This window comes from Bubalus kerabau, chromosome 13, assembly GCF_029407905.1.
Source record: "Bubalus kerabau isolate K-KA32 ecotype Philippines breed swamp buffalo chromosome 13, PCC_UOA_SB_1v2, whole genome shotgun sequence".
NCBI lineage: Eukaryota > Metazoa > Chordata > Mammalia > Artiodactyla > Bovidae > Bubalus > Bubalus kerabau.
In genome coordinates, this window is record NC_073636.1 from 11,230,974 (window position 1) to 11,251,812 (window position 20,839).

The following is a 20,839-nucleotide window of genomic DNA, read 5'->3' on the forward strand; positions in this document are numbered from 1 at the left end:
GCCGCCTAGAGGCGACGATAAGAAAGTGAAAGAAAGAAAGAGGCCGATACTCCCTGGTTTACGCAGAAAACCAATAAAGTCCTTGAGACAGGACTTGCGTCTCTCACGAAGGCACCGGGCGCCCTCTCGAGGCGGGGTGAAGGCACTGGGCACCTTCTCCAGAGAGTCTTAGAAACCCGGGCAGGAGAGTGAGCAAGACGGGTCTCTGCGCTCCAAGGAATCAGCCGGGGAGAGAGAGAGAAAGAAAGACAGACAGACACGGGGACCCAAGCTCTGATGGAGCAAAGGTGCTTTAATGATTTTTCTGTGAGTATATATAGGCTGTAGTACAAGAAGTTTCTTTCGTCAATGATAAAGATCAGAAAACCAAAGGTACAGTAACCGTTACCAAGGGAACAAGGGATGATGATGGTCACAAGGTCAGGAGACAATCCATATCTCAAGAAAGGGGATCGAGACTAACCAGTTTTGTCGTAAAGAGAATGTTTACTAAAGGAGATTCAAGCCTGTCTCACACAATGACCCCAGTTCCTGGGAGCAGCGTGCTGTTCCGCTTAAAAAGAAACAAAGGACTTGTGAGAAACAGCACGTAGGAATCCTCCTGTTAAACATTCCCTGACTTGAATAGTGTCCATGAGGCCCTGTAACCATGGAAAAACAATTCCAAACCCGAGTCAGGGGGTGGGGGTGAAAAAAGTCGGTGCCCCCAGAAAGGGCAGAGCTCTGTCTGCCAGCCACCCTTCTACCCTAGAAGGAAGGCTTTCCCATTAGAACATGCATGGGAGTGGGTGGTAGGCTCTGAGCCCACAGGAAGTGAAGGCCTGAGGGGAGTGAAGTGATGTGGGCACTGGCTGTTTACAGGGGCTCAGGGAATGTGGGCTGCTGGGGTGGGCAGAGGAGGAAGGAGACCCAGTGCCCAGCAGGGGGAGCTGGGTGAGTGGAAGTGGGCCTGGGAGGCAGCAGGCCTGGAGCCCTGAGCCCTCCAGGGCCCCAGGTTCTGAGATCCAGCCAGGCGGGTCAGGTCATGTTTGACACCCAGCAAGGGCGTTCTCTTGTGCTGGTGACCACTTGGTTCACCAGGTACTCCTCGGGGTCTCCCGTGATCAGCCCCGGGGAGCTGCTCGGTGGGGTGGCAGCTGTGCCTGGGGAGCTGCCCCTCCTGCTCTTTCTTCAGGAAGCATGTGAAGTCTGGCCTCTTCAGCCCCGCAAGGAACTCCCTCCACTCTCACAGGTGGCCTCAGTTTTCGTGTTTGGAAGCTCCAGCCTTCCCTGAGTGAAAGTATTTTGAAGAAACCAAATTGTCTAAGATTTCACTTTAATCATGATATTTCTCAAGCATTAGAGAGTAAAGCATTCCTTTATGTGTTTATGGCTGGTATTTGTGATAACACTGCACTTGTCAAAGGTAAAACATTTTCCAAATATTTTCCCCCACTTAAGGTTTTTTTTTTTTTTAATCTAAAATAACACAGTGAAGCAAAATTTGCCTCAGTAGACTTTGTCTTAAAATTCAAACATAACGAAAGCATTTTACAACATAATAGAAATCTTGCTGCTGTTCACAAATTCCCATTTTATGAAAAATGGCTTGTATAAACACAGTTTCTCTCTCATTGCCCAAGTCTTAAGAGGGTAAAAGGAAAGGAAAAGGAGCAAGTGAAAAGTTGCAAGTCAAGCTGGAATTTTGGCGGTTGGGAAATGCCAAGAAGAGAATTCATTTATATTAATATTTATTTATTTGGCTGAGCTGGGCTTAGTTTCAGCATGTAGGATCTAGTTTCCTGACCAGGGGTCGAACCCAGGCCTTTACTGGGAGCACTGAGACCCAGCCACGGGACCACCACGGAAGTCCCGAGATTTTGGTTTGTGCTTTTTATTCCCTTCAGTTTATATATTTCTTATATGCTTTTCAGTTTTCAGGGATAATAGTTGTTATTTTGAAAAAGAGTGTGAGTGAATTGTAAACTTGCCTAGGTGCCAGTTTTAAGAAGACTCTGAGCAAAACACTGACAGTGAACAGGTGGTGATGAAGTGGGAATGAAGAGAGAAGAACAAATAACTACCTGATATTATCCTATTCTGGCAGAACCACCCACTTAGATAAGAGTCTAGACTCTGCTCTCCCATCTAGAATGTCTTAATGGGAAGGAAGTAAGGGGTTTATAAATAAGGAGATCAGGTTTCCTTTTGAGTTTACTACTCCCTGTTCTACCACTGTTTACCCAGGAAAATTTTAAAAATTGCAGTTTTGATGACTCTTGCCTCTTACACTTTTCTTTTTTATTCAAACCTTCACATAAGAGAAGGAATTGGCCGTGTGAGTAAGAGATGAGACTGGAGTGGTTGCTGCACTAATTCTCAGCCATATTCTGCTGGTGAACCACAATTATTTGGGAAAACTTCTTTTAAAAATGTATAAGCCTAGGCTGTTCGCTGTAGATTTTGACTGAGTAAATTGAGGAACACTTGGACATGTGTATTTAGAACTATTCCCTTGAGATTCTGATCCAATCCTTGATGAATAACTATGGAATGAATACATGTAATTTCTAAATGCCCCCTTCACAAAAGAAAGTAGTCTCTAGAAGGGTTGGAGTTTGATCAATGCTAGCTGCTTCCATCAGCTCCCTCCTTTCCAACACTATTAGCCTGACTTTTTCTCTGCCCCATGTTTGAGACATTAAAAGGAGTATCTTTGGCGATATCTATGGGCTTGAACAACAACTCCTTTTCCGAGAGTCTTTAGCGATTTGCTCATGGCGAAGTCGCTTCATCTCTAGAGTCTGACCCTTTAAGGATTTTGCACCTTCACTTATCATCCAGGTCATTAGGTCAACAGATGTTTGTTACCAACAGGGTTTTCCTGATTGCAGTAATAGTAACTCCTGAGCCTTTTTTGGTATCATCTGCAGGACAGACTCTTGCAGTGTGTCTGCTAGAATTGCTGATCCCTGGCATAAGCAGATGAGAGCTCTAAAACCCGTGAAGTTAGTAACAGTACAGAGGGGAATTGTTCGAAGCATTTATTTACAGCAGGCTTGGAAATTCATTATCCATTTGATTAATAGTCTAGAAGAATTCTAGAGATAGACTGTAGTTTCAACAGGCAGTGGAAACATTCTTGACTGTGAATTATGAGTCTTTTTAAAAGAATTTATGTTTATTTGAATCATGAGTCTTAATAGCCATATTTATTACATATGGGGACCCACTTTTTTTGTGAAACATATGATACTAAAGAAAGGAAAGGTTTCACATACAAATATTTGCTTTATACCCACCTGTTTGGAAACAGCAAACATAAAACCAAAAGTGGGCCATAAACCAAACATGGCCCTTGGATATGTTTAGTTACCTCCACACATTGAGTCAACATTTCAAATTTAGGAGGCTCATGCAGAAGTTCAGGCTTCTCCAAGGACCAAATCTGGACTCCCTTGAGCCCATCCTACTGTTTGGTCTGTGTGCAGAGGCCACCCCTTCTGTATGGGACACGTGTTTTCGGGGTTACCAGTCTCACCTGGCTTTTTCACTTACTCAGGTCATCAGCTTTCTGTCCATAAGCATTTGAATTTCCAATTTTTGATTGATAGTTTATTTTGATAAATATTTGAAGGTTTTTCAAGACAGTCTAATTAATCTATAATTGATTTCATATTTTAAAAAATCTCTTAAGAATGGGGTTGAATTTTTCAAATTAGAATTTTTAAGTTGGTTGTGGCGGTTTCACACTGAATAACTCTCACAAACACACAAGATTATAAGAGACAGCTCAGGGAGATGTGGTGGAAGAACAACTCCCCGAGAAAATGTTGAGCATGTATTTATTGGTAATTTTATGTTGCAGTAAAGCAAGACAGACACCAGAACTCTAGGATTTTGGAAGCTTCCTTCTGGTGGTCTGGAGGTAATCACATGAGAGTCATCAAGAAGGGTCTTTGAAGATAAGGTGGGGAGGGCGCTCATTCTGCATGCAGTTAGCATCTAGCGAATGCTGACCTCTCAGCCAGAACGTCTAACTTAAGGAAGGGCGGTGGAAAGAGCAAGCAAGAAAGAGAGAATGAGTAAGATTAATTAATTGATTCCAGGAGACAGGTCTGAGAAAGCAGTAAAACAGGGTTCCCACAGTTGATTTTTTGAAAAAAAGAAAAAGTTTCTCTCTTTGCATGTTCATGTAGAGAATAATATTCCCACTGGAATGTCTGTAAACCTTTTGAGTTTACTCATGGTCATCCTTGGATAGGTTATGCATGCTACAGATGGTATTATATATTTCTGCCTCAGCATTGTCCCTAAAATATGCAGTTGATACAGTAGCTAAATGATACCCGCACCCCCTGCATTGGGAGCTTGACACTTAGCCACTGGACCACCAGGGAAGGCCCAGAGGAGGAGCAGATTAAAGAGAAAGAAGGTGCACAGGGTGATGAGGAGGAGGGGGCTCTCTTTGATTTACTTTCTGACTTTTATTTTTAAGTTCAGAGAATCTATTGCACGGTTTTAATTTCAGTTTAGAAATAGGTTAACTGTGTACATTAGAAATGGTTTTCCCTGTTTTACAGGATGACCTGACACCACTGTTACTTGCGATATGTGAAAGGAGAGGGCAAATGGTGGAGTTTTTAGTAAAGAAAAAAGCAAATATACATGCGGTTGATAAGATGAAAAGGTACCGTTGTTCTTTTTCCTTTTAAAACCCTTAGTGCTGTTCTAGGATGGTAATATCAAGATTAAGTGAATAAGAGGATTCATTTGTGATCAGCACATCATCACGTAGGTAGAAAGTCAGTTATTCTGACCGGGAATCAGGAACAATATATAGCAGAAATGTATAGCAGGATTCATTTTCCTTTATAATATTGACTGATGTCATATGCAACCTGTTTGTTGTTTGTTTGGTTGATCTTGTAATAGCTAAGGGATTTCAAATTAGTTTTATTAGCTTTATGAAATATGGATTCTGCTTTTTAGTTCACCTCATGACAGTATCGAGTTTCTTAATTCTTTTAAAAGAATTCTTTAACCTCTACTTTGTATGTATGTATTTTTATAAGATGCATAGTAAACCTAAAAGACTTGGGTTTGTCTTATGGATAACTCTTTGTTTTAAATTACTTTGTTTGAAGAATGCTGATGTTATTAGATTGCAAAAGAGTCAGATACAACATAGCGACTAAATAACAACAGCCACAAAAAGGTGGTTATGACTCACGGTCACCAGATCCTGTGGGCTCATCAGGTTTTCCTTTTCATACATTTTGATATTTTCATTTTTAATGCAGGTAGAAGGAAGAAAGATAGCTTTGATTGGATAAACAGTTCCTTTAACAGAGACGAATCAGAGGTGAATGATACCAACGAAAATGATAGGCTTTAGATTCAGGCTAGGTTCAATTCCTAGGTTTCCTACCGATTAGGGCTATCATCAGCAAATAAGTTTCCTGATACACAAGGCAGATAGTAATACATCTTTCAAAGGTGCCTGTGTGTAAGAAAGATTTTATATATAGTATTTCATTTTCAGTGCCTAGCACATGCTTGTCCACATCATTAACTGCCACCATGACTATTTTTATTCCCATTAATATCAATATTTTTGATTTAAACCTGCAAGTAGCCTTTCCTTAACCCAACCTCTAGCTGACGTTGAAGCCGAATATATCAGACTAAGGAGGAAATGGGGAATTTATCCCTTAAATAGTCACCTGCCTCAGATAAGTGACCTCAGGATCTTTTCTTGTCCATCAAGGACTTTATTATTATTTTTAAAAAACATTTATTTATTTGGTTGTATGGGGTCCTAGTTGTGGGAACTCTTAGTTGCAGCATATGAGATCAAGTTCCCTGACCTGGGCCCCCTGCATGGGGAGCCTGGAGTCTTATCCACTGGCCCACCAGGGAAGTCCCCATCAGGGACTTTTGAAATAGTAAGTGCTGCTACCTGGCATCCCAGTGGGACAGGAGGCTTCTTTTCCGTCCCTTCATTTTAGCCTTGGAGGTAGTTTGCAAAGATGAACACTGATGCTGCCGCTGGTGCTGCTAAGTCGCTTCAGTCGTGTCCAACTCTGTGCGACCCCAGAGACAGCAGCCCACTAGGCTCCCCTGTCCCTGGGATTCTCCAGGCAAGAACACTGGAGTGGGTTGCCATTTCCTTCTCCAATGCATGAAGGGGAAAAGTGAAAGTGAAGTCGCTCAGTCGTGTCCGACTCCTAGTGACCCCATGGACTGCAGCCCACCAGGCTCCTCCTTCCATGGGATTTTCCAGGCAAGAGTACTGGAGTGGGGTGCCACTGATGAACACTTGAACCTGTAAATGGTCAATTCTTCATGAAAGGGCAAGGCGTTCACTTGGTGAAGCATATCAAATTAACTGTGTAAGTAAGTCAACTCAGCTTCCTGAGGCTGAAGTCATCTCTCTATTGTTTTAGAACAGCCCTCATGCTTGCTGTCAAGTATGAATCACCAGATGTCGTCAGACTTCTTCTGCAGCAAGGTGCTGACATCGTTTCTCAAGATGTTTTTGGATGGACTGCAGAAGAATATGCTGTTATTAGTGGTTTTGATATGTAAGTGTTCACATTAAAATGCCAGTTGTCACTAAACTGCAGCCAAAAATAATTTTAACTGTTACTTGCTACGTGACCAGTGAGAGTTCCAGTTTAGTGCAGGCAGTTTGGAGAATGGTGATGAGATGTTCCCCCTCAAGAGCTGAAAGCCAAGCAAAGGCCAGTTAGTGACTCTTGGCTGTGGGCTCGGGGTGCTTTATCTCAGGACATGTAGACCTTGATCCTTAGAAGGCTTGACATTAGCCATTTCATTCCAAGTGTGACCTCTCGATATGGCGTATGAACAGTGTCACAGTTGTGATATTTCTAACTAGTTCTTTGGGTCTTGAAATATTTAGTTCAGCAGCAAATCCTGTTTTCTCTTGAGGACTTGCCTCTCTATACGCTTCTGCTTGAATTTTCCAAGAACCCGGCAGATTCCCTAAAATCAACGAGACAGTCCTCTTCCACAAGTCATTTGGAGGGGAGAAAACAGTTCCTTCTCACCATTCTGTCGCTTGCATTGGTTCCACTGCTGCAGCACTGCTGCTACAGCTGGTCTTCACAGGGTCTGCTTGGCAGCTGGATCTGGAGTCTGGATTGGCTCTATGAAGACTTTAATAAAATCATTTTAAAAGGAAAAAAAAAAAGGTCATCCTGCAGTGGGCTCACAATTGACCTTTGCTCCCAGGCCGCCCCTGTGGGTCCAGGTTCCCCAGCCTTTAAGATGATGCACAGGTCGACTTCAGAGTGAGAGCTCGTTTGTTCTCATATGTATGCTTGTCGCTCAGTCACTGTTGCAAACAAAGCTCCAGCACCCAGTTCGGGCAGCGGGGCCGCCTAGCTTCCCCCCTCAGTCAGAGACCTTATGTGGAGCCCATGTGTAGGCCTAGATCTTCACAATGAGGTGCCCTTGAGGCTCTTATTTATCTTTTCAGCTAGCAGATGTCAGTGGGGACCATTTTAGACTGTCAGAGAGGGTCAAGTGCTCCTGCAGGGATTGAGCAGACTTCCCTTTCTCCTTTGTATCTAGACTTGAAGCTCAAGGCGGCTTTCTGTCCTGTGGGGGCGCCTTTTCTTAGGTCACAGGTTCCCTGTCATCCTTCCCAGTGTAGTGGGTGCCAGCTTGCCTGAGATTCCCTAATTATGCTTGGCCCCTCATGGGATCTGTTTCCTGTAATACTGAAAACCTTCCAACGGATTTCTGTCTGCCTCCACTTTAAATGTTTTCAGAATCTGCCCCATAAGGAATCCATTCAGCAGAAACCCCTAAATCTCAAGTAAAATAGTTGAAATTCAGAGAGGTAAGCCCTGTCTAGAACTTGCCAGTACCCACTCTAAGAGTAGGGATATGTCTTCCAAGTGAATTGGAGAGGAACATGGAGATTAAAAACCATTGGCAGAAAGATCTGCTGGTTCAGAGTTTGAGTAGGCAGAGAAGGAAGAGTAGTGGTCCAGGCCAGGTCTTGATTGTGATTAGTCTGCTCTTCAGAGAAGGCAATGGCACCCCACTCCAGTACTCTTGCCTGGAAAATCCCATGGATGGAGGAGCCTGGTAGGCTGCAGTCCATGGGGTCGCTAAGAGTCGGACACGACTGAGCAACTTCACTTTCACTTTTCCCTTTCATGCATTGGAGAAGGAAATGGCAACCCACTCCAGTGTTCTTGCCTGGAGAATCCCAGGGACGAGGGAGCCTGGTGGGCTTCCATCTATGGGGTCACACAGAGTCGGACACGACTGAAGTGACTTAGCATAGCATAGCATAGTCTGCTCTTGGTGTAATTAGCTGCAATAATGGGGGATCATTATGTTCTCTCATGTAGTGAATTCATATGTTATAAATAAATTTAGGTACACATTATGTAAGCGCTGATATTCCCTAAATTACAAACCACAAAGAACAGCTAATCACCAGAATTAAGAACAGTTTCATGCAATACTTGAATGTTAAACGTATGAAAAATCACACATTGGGATTTACTTGGAATTTCAGAGTAGTTACAGCAATAAAGTTGAAGATGAAATTATTCCACCCTTTGACTGTTTCTGCAAGCATTTTGGGGGTATATTATCTCATTACATCCTATTAACCCTCTTGTGAAATAAGGTAGTAATATCCCAGTTGTGTAGAGGAAGACTTTGAACTGAAGAGAAACAACACCTCCAGGAACAAAGAGCAGTTGGTTATAGAGCTAGGATTTGCAAGCTCGAGAGATTTTTTTGTATGCCAAGCCAAATCTAGTTAATTATTGGAGCTGTACTGCCCTGAGTTCATGACTACTTCATCTTCCTTTTCTTTCTCCTTTCAGTTCAGTTCAGTTGCTCAGTTGTGTTCGACTCTTTGGGACCCCATGAACCGCAGCACGCCAGGCCTCCCTGTCCATCACCAACTCCCAGAGTTTACCCAAAATCATGTCCATTGAGTTGGTGATGCCATCCAACCATCTTATCCTCTGTTGTCCCCTTCTCCTCCTGCCTTCAATCTTTCCCAACATCAGGGTCTTTTCAAATGAGTTCGCTTTTCGTATCAGATGGCCAAAATATTGGAGTTTCAGCTTCAACATCAGACCTTCCAATGAGCACCCAGGACTGATTTCCTTTAGGATGGACTGGTTGGATCTCCTTGCAGTCCAAGGGACTCTCAAAAGTCTTTTCCAACACTGCAGTCCAAAAGCATCACTTCTTCTGCGCTCAGCTTTCTTTATAGTACAACTCTCACATCCCTATGACTACTGGAAAAACCATAACCTTGACTAGACGGACCTATGTTGAGAAAGTAATGTCTCTGCTTTTTAATATGCTAAGTTGATCTAACTTTCTTTCCAAGGAGTAAGCGTCTTTCAATTTCTTGGCTGCAATCACCGTCTGGAGTGATTTTGGAGCCCCAAAAACAAAGTCAGTCGCTGTTTCCCCATCTATTTGCCATGAAGTGATGGGACCATATGCCATGGTCTTAGTTTTCTGAATGTTGATCTTCAAACCAACTTTTTCACTCTCTTCTTTCACTTTCATCAAGAGGCTTTTTAGTTCTTCTTCACTTTCTGCCATAAGGATGGTGTCATCTGCATATCTGAGGTTATTGATATTTCTCCCGGCAATCTTGATTCCAGCTTGTGCTTCATCCAGCCCAGTGTTTCTCATAATGTACTCTGCATATAAGTTAAATCAGCAGGGTGAAAATAGACCTTTACTTTCTCCTTTACTACATGCTAAATAAAAGTTTATAGAACTTAGAAACTTGAAATGTATGTGACAATTGAAGTTTTGATATTATCTTTGACATTGTCTGAAATAATCTAAGAATTTGGTAGTTGTTTTTCATATCAGTGTTAAAATATTATTTATTGCATTTTTAATACATAGCTTTCGCCAACTGATTTCTGAATATAAAGAAAAGAGATCTAAAACTTCTCCTGAAAATAGCAACCCAGGTAAGTCATCTGATACTGAATTACTCTCAGTGATTCTACCATAGATAAAGTAGGAATGAGGAAGTTTCAGTAATGAAAGAACTATGAAAAAATTAGGGTAAATTGCATGTGTATTTTATTTTTTAAATTAATTTCTTTATACTCTAGTATTCAGAGTTCTTTAAGAAGTTAATTGTAGGTGATTTAACATCAAAGACAGTATTGTCTGAAAAGAAATCCATCTCTTTAATATGGCCCCTAAAGTCCTATATTAGATCTTTGTGTAAATCAGAAAAAAATTTTTAAGTGAGTATGATGTATATTTAATCTATAGTCATATTATAGCAGATTGGACATCTTATGAAAGTGAACTTTCATTTTTAGAAATGATTTGCATTTAGTGAATTAATATTTAGTAGTCACTGTGTAGTGATTAGTCTCACTAAAATAGTTCCCATCATTAAAACTGGGAACTTGAATAATCCCTTCCTGATAGGATAAGAAATGATAAACAATAACTACAAAGCTGAGCCAGTGTGGAGCATAGTAGTGAGAGATTATTTCTGAAAGATACCTACCAATTGTACAGAAGGCAGAAAAGCAATGCCTGGTTGAGAACCAGTTATTTTGCCTATTGCACCAAGCAGGTCTAGATTACCAACTTCATTCCTTACAGATCCAGAGAGAGTGAGATAGGTTGACTTCATTCAGTTCAGTTCAGTTCAGTCACTCAGTTGTGTCCGACTCTTTGCGACCCCATGAATCGCAGCACACCAGGCCTCCCTGTCCATTACCAACTCCTGGAGTTGACTTCATCACCAAGTCCCAGAATGACTTCATTAGGATCAGATATTTTCTTTTGTGTGTTGGACAATTGTCACGAGAGTATAGTTTTGTAAGAACAAGATGTTCTCTTGCCATCAGTTAAAAGATTATCATAATAAATATTCAAATAGAACAACTTGGGACTCTGCAGGTTCTAATAAAAGCACAAAAATACTTTGCATTAACAAAAACAGCATTAGATCCATTGGATGTGGCATCTAGCACATTGTACAGGGTATCCAAGGATAAGTTTAACTGAGTAGACCTCTATCTAATCAAAGGGGGCTTCTCAGGTGGCTCAGGAGTAAAGAACCTGCCAATGCAGGAGATACGGTTTGATCCCTGTGTCGGGAAGATCCCCTGGAGAAGAAAATGGCAACCCACTCCAGCACTCTTGCCTGGGAAATCCCATGGACAGAAGAGCCTGGTGAGCTGTAGTCCATGGGGTCACAAGAGTCAGACACGATTTGGTGACTGAACAGCAAAAACATCTATCATAGAACTGTAGGTTGGTTTATTACACTAGTCAGAGGAGACACAGAGATGACAGTGTCTTGGTCTTCAATAGACTCAGAATAGAGTTTTCTCTGGTTAATTTCTGTATTTTTCTGAACACAATTTTCAAAGAAAACATGCTTATTTTTTGTTTGTTTACTAAACTGATAACTTTCAAAAGACTGATAGTCTTTTGTGTACTAAGCATTGTTCTGATGTCATAGGGTGCAAACATTTAAAAAATCATTGCCCCTGCTCTCCTTGCTCAAGCTTGCAGTGCTCCTCTGGAGTTACTGCATGTGAGTCATCCCTCCAGCTTCAGATCATGACGACCCCTGGGAAATGTTATCCAGTAACACCAGAATCCGTGTTTCCCTCCATCCTTCCCTCCCTCCCCTTGTTCATCAGCTTAGGATGTGATGATGTATGCCTTCCAAGCTGAAAAAGCATGATTTCTATAAACATTTGCCTTATAATGGAAAGGATTGATATAATGATATCCCTCACTAGTACACAGCACTCTTTGGACCATCCTGCTCTGTGTGGTCCAGATACTCTTGAGCAATGGAAGGAGAGAGCCTCAGATCAGATCAGATCAGATCAGTCGCTCAGTCGTGTCCGACTCTTTGTGACCCCATGAATCGCAGCATGCCACGCCTCCCTGTCCATCACCAACACCCGGAGTTCACTCAGACTCACGTCCATCGAGTCAGTGATGCCATCCAGCCATCTCATCCTCTGTCATCCCCTTCTCCTCCTGCCCCCAATCCCTCCCAGCTTCAGAGACTTTTCCAATGAGTCAACTCTTCGCATGAGCTGGCCAAAGTACTGGAGTTTCAGCTTCAGCATCATTCCTTCCAAAGAAATCCCAGGGCTGATCTCCTTCAGAATGGACTGGTTGGATCTCCTTGCAGCCCAAGGGACTCTCAAGAGTCTTCTCCAACACCACAGTTCAAAAGCATCAATTCTTTGGCGCTCAGCCTTCTTCACAGTCCAACTCTCACATCCATACATGACCACAGGTAAAACCATAACCTTGACTAGATGAACCTTTGTTGGCAAAGTAATGTCTCTGCTTTTGAATATGCTATCTAGGTTGGTCATAACTTTCCTTCCAAGGAGTAAGCGTCTTTTAATTTCATGGCTGCAGTCACCATCTGCAGTGATTTTGGAGACCAGAAAAATAAAGTCTGACACTGTTTCCCCATCTATTTCCCATGAAGTGGTGGGACCGGATGCCATGATCTTCGTTTTCTGAATGTTGAGCTTTAAGCCAACTTTTTCACTCTCCACTTTCACTTTCATCAAGAGGCTTTTGAGCTCCTCTTCACTTTCTGCCATAGGGGTGGTGTCATCTGCATATCTGAGGTTATTGATATTTCTTCTGGCAATCTTGATTCCAGCTTGTGCTTCATCCAGCCCAGCGTTTCTCATGATGTACTCTGCATGTAAGTTAAATAAACAGGGTGACAATATACAGCCTGGATGTACTCCTTTTCCTATTTGGGACCAGTCTGTTGTTCCATGTCCAGTTCTAACTGTTGCTTCCTGACCTGCATACAGATTTCTCAAGAGGCAGATCAGGTGGTCTGGTATTCCCATCTCTTTCAGAATTTTCCACAGTTTATTGTGATCCACACAGTCAAAGGCTTTTCCATAGTCAATAAAGCAGAAATAGATGTTTGCTTTTTCAATGATCCACTGGATGTTGGCAATTTGATCTCTGGTTCCTCTGCCTTTTCTAAAACCAGCTTGAACATCAGGAAGTTCATGGTTCACATATTGCTGAAGCCTGGCTTGGAGAATTTTAAGCATTACTTTACTAGCATGTGAGATGAATGCAACTGTGCGGTAGTTTGAGCATTCTTTGGCATTGCCTTTCTTTGGGATTGGAATGAAAACTGACCTTTTCCAATCCTGTGGCCACTGCTGAGTTTTCCAAATTTGCTGGCATATTGAGTGCAGCACTTTCACAGCATCATCAAGAGATTCTTTTTAAACGTTAGTATGTGTGTATATATATATATATATGTATATATATATACACACACACACACACACACACAGAAGTTGAACTTTTTAAACAAGTTCCATATATATACACTATATACATATATATATAGTTCCCTATATATATATAGAACTTTTTTAAAAGTTCAGCTTCTATGTACCCTACTTCATGCTCACCAGTACAAGTCTAGTCCCCATTCTCATCACTGAATTGAGCCCCTTTACCCGTTGGCCTCCCCCACCTGCCTTTCAAGAGATTATCCTTTCTAAACCTGGAATCACTACATCTTTCATACTTCTCTTGCCTTGGGAAAGAGGGCCAGGAAGAGAAGACTTTTGTTTCCTATGTTTTACCATGCTCTGAGGTTCAGTGCCTTTGACCAAGCTTCCTTGTGATAGGGCGTTTTCACTGTGAACTGAAGAGCCAGAGAAGTTGTCATGTCCCAGCAAGACACCTATATTCTCTGTTCAGTGCTCCAGGCAATAGAAATCCAGAAACACTGTGCTGTTTAAGCATGCTATTGTCAGCTTATAGTACTGATTGTATTAATGGTATAGTATCATTTTCTGTCAGTCTCCTGGAGTTTGGTTAGGATTATGGTCATTGTAAACAGCAGTTCTTTTCTTTGTTATTTTGTTTTGCATTTGATGACTATAAAGGGGAGGAGTGGTTCTTAGGCATTAGTGGCCTACGAGTATAGTACAACCACTGTCCCCTTGCTCTAGTGTGGCCTCCAGGTGTGTTTTGAAAGGAATACTTTTAAACAAAGCCTCAGTCTTGAGGTTTTACTATTCTGTATTTTACTTCCGTTGATTTAAAATGTATCTTGCTTTCTTCTTTAATAGTGGGTGAGAGTTCTGAAGAACACTCTTCAAGGAGGTAGGATTTTATGAATGTTTTAAATTATATGTTTAACTAAGGGAACATGGAGAAGAGAAACTAATGGTTGTTGAGTGTTCTACTCTGGGTTAGACAATGCATTACGTGCTTAACATCTGTGACCTCATAGAGTCATCACAGCAGCTTTGTAAAGTAGCCGTGTCCTACTTTTACTTAATTAGGCAACTGTGGTTTCAGGAGGTTAATGAATCGACCCTGGTTAAAATGAGTTGACCTGTGATTTGACAATTGGCCTTCCTGGCTCCCATGTCCACTCCCATGGCCCTCAGCAGAGACTGAGAAGTACCCATGTAGCATATAAGTTAAAGATATACATTAGTTCTTTGACTTGTGTACATTTTAAGTTTCGACATTGTGGGGAAACTCCCGGTACTCCCTCTTAGAGTAAAAGAGAGAAATGGTGCCATCTCAATAAGTGGTATCCCTGCTGACAGACTAAGACTCCCATTTTGGATGGACTCAGATTCATCTCTGAACCTTGAACAGACAATGGAGAAGGGAAAGCCTATTCTTCTGCTTTGCTTTAAGTCATCAGGTTTATTCCAGTTTGGGAAAACAAGAATTATTTCAATCCATCAATGTGATTTTCAGTTCAGCTATTAGAACTTTTGGTGAAAACAAATTATTTTTAGGCTCTGCCGATACATAGGCTGTCACTCTCTGTTATGGAAACTAAGAATGAGTGTTAACTAGATATTTCATAGGTCGGGAGAGATGAACGCAGAAATAGGTAACAAAAAACTTTTTTGGAGACTTCCCTGGGGGTGCAGTGGTTAAGACTGTTAGTAAGACATCTTCCAATGTAGGCAGTGTGGGTTCGATGCTCGGTCAGAGAAACTAAGATCTCACATAACCCGGGGTCAGACAGCCAAAACCTAAAATAGAAGCACCATTGGAACTAATTTAGTAAAGACTTTAAAAGTGGTCCACATCAAGAAATCTTTAAAAAAATTTTTTTTAAAAAGCTGTTTTAAAACAGGCCAAATTTTATTCATGTCAAGAAAGTTCATTTAATATATAGACAAACTTTCACTTGTTTTTTTTTTTTTCCTTTTGTTCAAGGACATGAGCTCACTCATTTTTATTGTATGTTTTTGCTTTAAAGGTTTCCCAACAAACCTGGCGTTGATTTAGGGCCTACATCAAATGATGAAGTCTTAGATTTTAAAACTAAGGTAAAGTGTTCTGTTGTGAAATTCGTTTTCCTGCTCTGAAATTAGTTTCACGTAGTATTTACTCTTATGATTAGACAGTGGAAGTGACAAATAGATTCAAGGGATTAGATCTGAAAAACAGAGTGCCTGAAGAACTATGGATGGAGATTTGTGAATTGTACAAGAGGCAGTTATCAAAACCATCCCCAAGAAAAAGAAAAGCAAAAAGGCAAATTGGTTGTCTGAGGAGGCTTTCCAAATAGCTGAGAAAAGAAGAGAAGCAAAAGGCAAAAGAGAAGTCGAAAGATATACCCATTTGAATGCAGAGTTCCAAAGAATAGCAAAGAGAGATAAGAAAGCCTTTCTCAGTGATGAATGCAAAGCAATGGAGGAAACAATAGAATGGGAAAAGCTAGAGATCTCTTCAAGAAAATTAGAGATACCATGGGAACATTTCATGTAAAAATGGACACCATAAAGGACGAAGAGAAGCAGAAGATATTAAGATGAGGTGGCAAGAATACACAGAACTCTACAAAAAAGATTTTTATGACCCAGATAATCAGGATGGTGTGATCACTCACCTAGAGCCAAACATCCTGGAATGCGAAGTGATAGTGGAGGTGATGGAATTGCAGTTGAGCTATTTCAAATCCTCAAAGATGATGCTGTGAAAGTGCTGCACTCAATATGCCAGCAAATCTGGAAAACTCACCAGTGGCCACAGGACTGGAAAAGGTCAGCTTTCCTTCCTATCCCAAAGAAAGGCAATGCCAAAGAATGTTCAAACTACTACATAATGGCACTCATCTCGCATGCTAGCAAAGTAATGCTCAAAATTTTCCAAGCCAGGCTTCAAGAGTACATGAACCATGAACTTCAGATGTTCAAGCTGGATTTAGAAAAGGCAGAGGAACCAGAGATCAAATTGTCAACATCCTCTGGATCATAAAAAAAGCAAGTGAGTTCCAGAAATGCATTTACTTCTGTTTTATTGACTGTGCTAAACCATTCGACTCTGTGGATCACAAGAAAGTGTAGAAAATTCTTCCAGAGATGGGAATGCCAGACCATCTGACCTGCCTCCAGAGACATCTGTATATAGGACAAAAAGCAACAGTTAGTACTGGATATGGAACAATAGACTGGTTCCAAATCAGGAAAGGAGTACATTACGGATGTAAATTATCCCCCTGCTTATTTAACTTATATGCAGAGTACATCATGTGAAATGCTGGGCTGGATGAAGCAGAAGCTGGAATCAAGAGAGCTAGAAGAAATATCAATAACTTCAGATACTCAGATGACACCACCATGATGGCAGCAATTGAAGAAGAACTAAAGAGCCTCTTGATGAAAGTGAAAGAGGACAGTGAAAAAGTTGACTTACAACTCAACATTCAGAAAACGAAGATCATGGCATCTGGTCCCATCACTTCATGGCAAATAGGGAAAGAATGGAAACAGTGACAGACTTCTTTTTGGGGGCTTCAAAATCACTGCATATGGTGACTACAACCATGAAATTAAAAGACGCTTGCTCCTTGGATGAAAAGCTATGAGCAACCTAGACAGCAGATTGAAAAGCAGAGACATTACTTTGCCAGCAAAGTTCTGTCTAGTCTAAGCTATGGTTTTTCTAGTAGTCATGTATGGATGTGAGAGTTGGACTATAAAGCAGGCTGAGTGCCAAAGAATTCATGCTTTTGAACTGTGGTGTTGGAGAAGACTCTTGAGCGTCCCTTGGACTGCAAAGAGAGCCAATCAGTACATTCTAAAGGAAATCAGTCCTGAATATTCATTGAAAGGACTGATGGTGAAGCTGAAACTCCAATAGTTTGGTCATCTGATGCAAAGAACTGACTCATTGGAAAATACCAATTCTGGGAAAGTTTGAAGGCGGGAGGAGATGGGGACGACAGAGGATGAGATGGTTGGATGGCATCACCGACTCAATGGACAAGAGTTTGTAAAACCTCTGGGAGTTGGTGATGAACAGGGAAGCCTGGTGTGCTGCAGTCCATGGGATCGCAAAGAGTCGTACACCACTGAGCAACTGAACTGAGCTGAACTGATGTTGATATTTTCATAAAATTTGAAGAACAGTGTAGATGCATAAAATATATTAATAAAATCATATGAAACAGAGGCTTTGCTCATAGTATATCCTTAAGAATACTGATATGGTACTGATCTATTGTATATACATTCTAAATATATGTGTTTCTCCACATACCTTATTATACTTGTTTTTTTTTTTTCCGTAAAGTTTGTTCTTGACTAGAAATATCTCACTTTTTCCTTTCTTCTTCCTTCTCTACCTTTTTAAAATTTTTTAAAAAATATTTGCTGTTAACCTAATTTTTCCTGGCAGAACACATTTCTTCAATGTCTGTTCTTTCAGTCCATCTCTCTCTGCCTCTATTGTGAACATGTTTGCTTATGGCTTTCTATTTAGAGTGTGGCTTTCATTCATGATCATTGTCCTACGGGTTTAATCTTGTTTTTTCCCTGTTTCATAGAAGTAGCTGAATTTTTTCGCTGTTTCATTGGTCTCCAGCTGTTTGACAAACAGAATAGAAGTAGCTTATCCTGTTTGCAGTTCTAGCCCATCTAAATAAGGTTCTGTAAAACCTAAACTTTCATATTACCCTTCACAAGTGATAATCCATGTATGTATTAATCATGGAAGCAAATTTCAAAATATAGCAATTAATTTAAATGTCTTAGTTTTTCAATAGTGCTCTAAACTACCGGGGATAAATTATTACTCTAGAACATTTTGGTAGAGAAAGTAATCTAGTGGGTGTCCTAGTATTTGTATAGCAGTCAATTAGGGGTAAGGAGAGGAAGATCTGGTGCTTCTGATGTCATCTGTCATAATCCTTTCCCAATGAGCAGGTCAGTCAGCAGCAGAACTGGGATTTGAATCCACCTCTGAATGACTCCAGAGCCTGTGCTCTTTGTGTTAGATCATAGAGAAATGGGGGATGTTATAATTCTTTTATTCAGGTTGATACTTGTTATATTCTTCAAGCTCTTATTTTCTTCTCCAGCATGTCCTGAAATCAAAGTTAATGAAGGCTTCTCAGCTATCCAAGAGAAACAGTAAGTTATTTGAAGACTGTCCTCCTGGTGTTATTCCTTGATTTGAAATGACACATGTTCTCATGTACTCTCTCCTGTTTTCACTGTACTAGAAGCAAAATGTGGTATTTTGAGACCAGAGGGTACAACTTTCTCTCAGGACAATAATTCTGGTAGTAATGTTGAAGATGTGGTTGAAACATTTCCCAAACCATCACCCTGGTTTGAGGGCATCTGTCATCCTGCCTTCCCATCGCCTGAGCCTGTTCCAAAACTTCTCAAGTCTGTAGCAGGCCTTGGTCGTACAAAGGTAAGTTGTTCTGTTTGTAACTCTTCTTTCCCTGTATTTGTTCACATACCATTCCCCTGATCCTTATGATGACAAAAAGGATCCCACCACAGAAATAGAAGCCCTCAAAGTCACGATACGAAAAGGTGTGATAATGAGAGGCATACAAGTGCATGATTCAGATTTATAAATATTGGCATAGTAAGTATGCTGTTATGAAAGAAAAGAATTACAAAGCACTGAGGAGTGAATTCTGGGAGTTGGTGATGGACAGGGAGGCCTGGTGCGCTGCAATTCATGGGGTCGCAAAGAGTCAGACACGACTGAGCGACTGAACTGAACTGAACTGAGGAAAAACAACTAGATGAATATGAAGATGGGGAGGAGGATGAAGAGGAAGAATTCCTTTAAGAAGGACAAGATGAATATAAGATGGAATGAGGGTGAAGATGAGACAGATATTATACAAACACAACAGAAATAGTGCGGGTCAGTCAGACCAGGAACTCTATATTATAAATATGTGAGAAATTATTTCAAATTCAACTTAAGAAGAGAAAGTGAGGTTGTAAAAAAACAATGCTCATACTCTTTTGAATGACATATAGATGATTTTTATGAAGAACTAAAAAAAATGTGTTCCTTATTTTTTTTTTTTTTGGTGGTTGTTTTCGAGGTTGGTGGTTCTTGTTTTATTGTTGATTTGAAATGTAGTCAGTTTAAAATACTGTGTAAGTTTCAGGTGTACAGCAATGTGATTTGTTTACACTTGTGTATGTATATATATATTTTTTTGAATATAGTTCCCTCTGGAAGCTCATTAAAATTTGAAGTGATTTCTCTTTTTAAAAAAATTCTCACTTCGAAATTGATGAAGCAATGTCTTCTATTTAACCTAGCAAAACTTTAGTTTAGAGACAATTCAAGATGATCCCTGTTTTAGGCCTTTGGAAACGTATTGTGAATTAAGAATTTTTGGCCCTTCTGTTTCTTGTGGTTTCTAACTTCAGTTCGGTTCAGTCGCTCAGTCGTGTCCGACGCTAGATACTTAATGTACTTATCTAATTTATCTTACTGTTTGCTATAACCTTGGTGGGTGTTTTAGATCTTTCTGAAAATAAAGAGGAAATACATAAGCATTTTATCTATTCTTTTTACTAAAATTATAATTTATAATTTAATAAATGAGATTCTTAATCTCTCTTCATTAAATGAGAAAATTTTCAGCTGCAACAGCCTGAAAGAAGAAATGTAGAAGTGTATTTTTTCCTCTGGAGAGATTCTGATTTCTTTTTTCTGAATGTTAGCAAATAATGGGTAATTGCATACATGAAATGAATGAAATCATGATTTATGCTTTTTTCTTATATAGACTACTTGTTATTATAAAGTCATAAGGAAAGAAAAATTACCACCAGAGTTTATAAAATTATCTGTGGAAGATATTTTTTCTTTAAAAAATATCTCTAGCAACATGTACATTCCACATTATTTTTATTTATTTTTGTTTTATTTTAATTGGAGGCTAATTACAATATTGTAGTGGTTTTGCCATACACTGACATGAATCAGCCGTGGATGTACATGTGTTCCCCATCCTGAACTCCCCTCCCACCTCCCTCTCCATCCCATCCCTCTGGGTCATCCCAGTGCACCAGCCCTGAGCACCGTGTCTCATGCATCAAACCTGGACTGGTGATCTGTTTCACATATGATAATATACATGTTTCAATGCTATTCTCTCAAGTCATCCCACCCTTGCCTTCTCCCATAGAGTCCAAAAGACTGTTCTTTACATCTTTGTCTCTTTTGCTGTCTCGCATATAGGGTTATCGTTACCATCTTTCTAAATTCCATATATATGTGTTAGTATACTGTATTGGTGTTTTTCTTTCTGGCTTAATTCACTCTGTATAATAGGCTCCAGTTTCATCCACCTCGTTAGAACTGATTCAAATGTATTTTTTTTAATGGCTGTGTAATAGTCCATTGTGTATATGTACCACAGCTTTCTTATCCATTTGTCTGCTGATGGACATCTAGGTTGCTTCCATGTCCTGGCTATTATAAACAGTGCTGCGATGAACATTGGGGTACACGTGTCTCTTTCACGTCTGGTTTC

At 40.5% G+C, this 20,839-nt stretch overlaps 1 protein-coding gene across 1 annotated transcript in view; it reads left to right on the forward strand.

Annotated features, from left to right (window-relative positions):
* Positions 1-20,839, forward strand: part of LOC129626154 (ankyrin repeat domain-containing protein 26-like) — an 87,858-nt gene that overhangs the window by 8,336 nt on the left and 58,683 nt on the right. Inside the window, 7 exon segments of the mRNA XM_055545362.1 lie at positions 4,563-4,669; positions 6,429-6,566; positions 9,910-9,977; positions 14,133-14,166; positions 15,293-15,362; positions 18,398-18,449; positions 18,542-18,738. Coding sequence (XP_055401337.1) covers positions 4,563-4,669; positions 6,429-6,566; positions 9,910-9,977; positions 14,133-14,166; positions 15,293-15,362; positions 18,398-18,449; positions 18,542-18,738 — 666 coding nt within the window.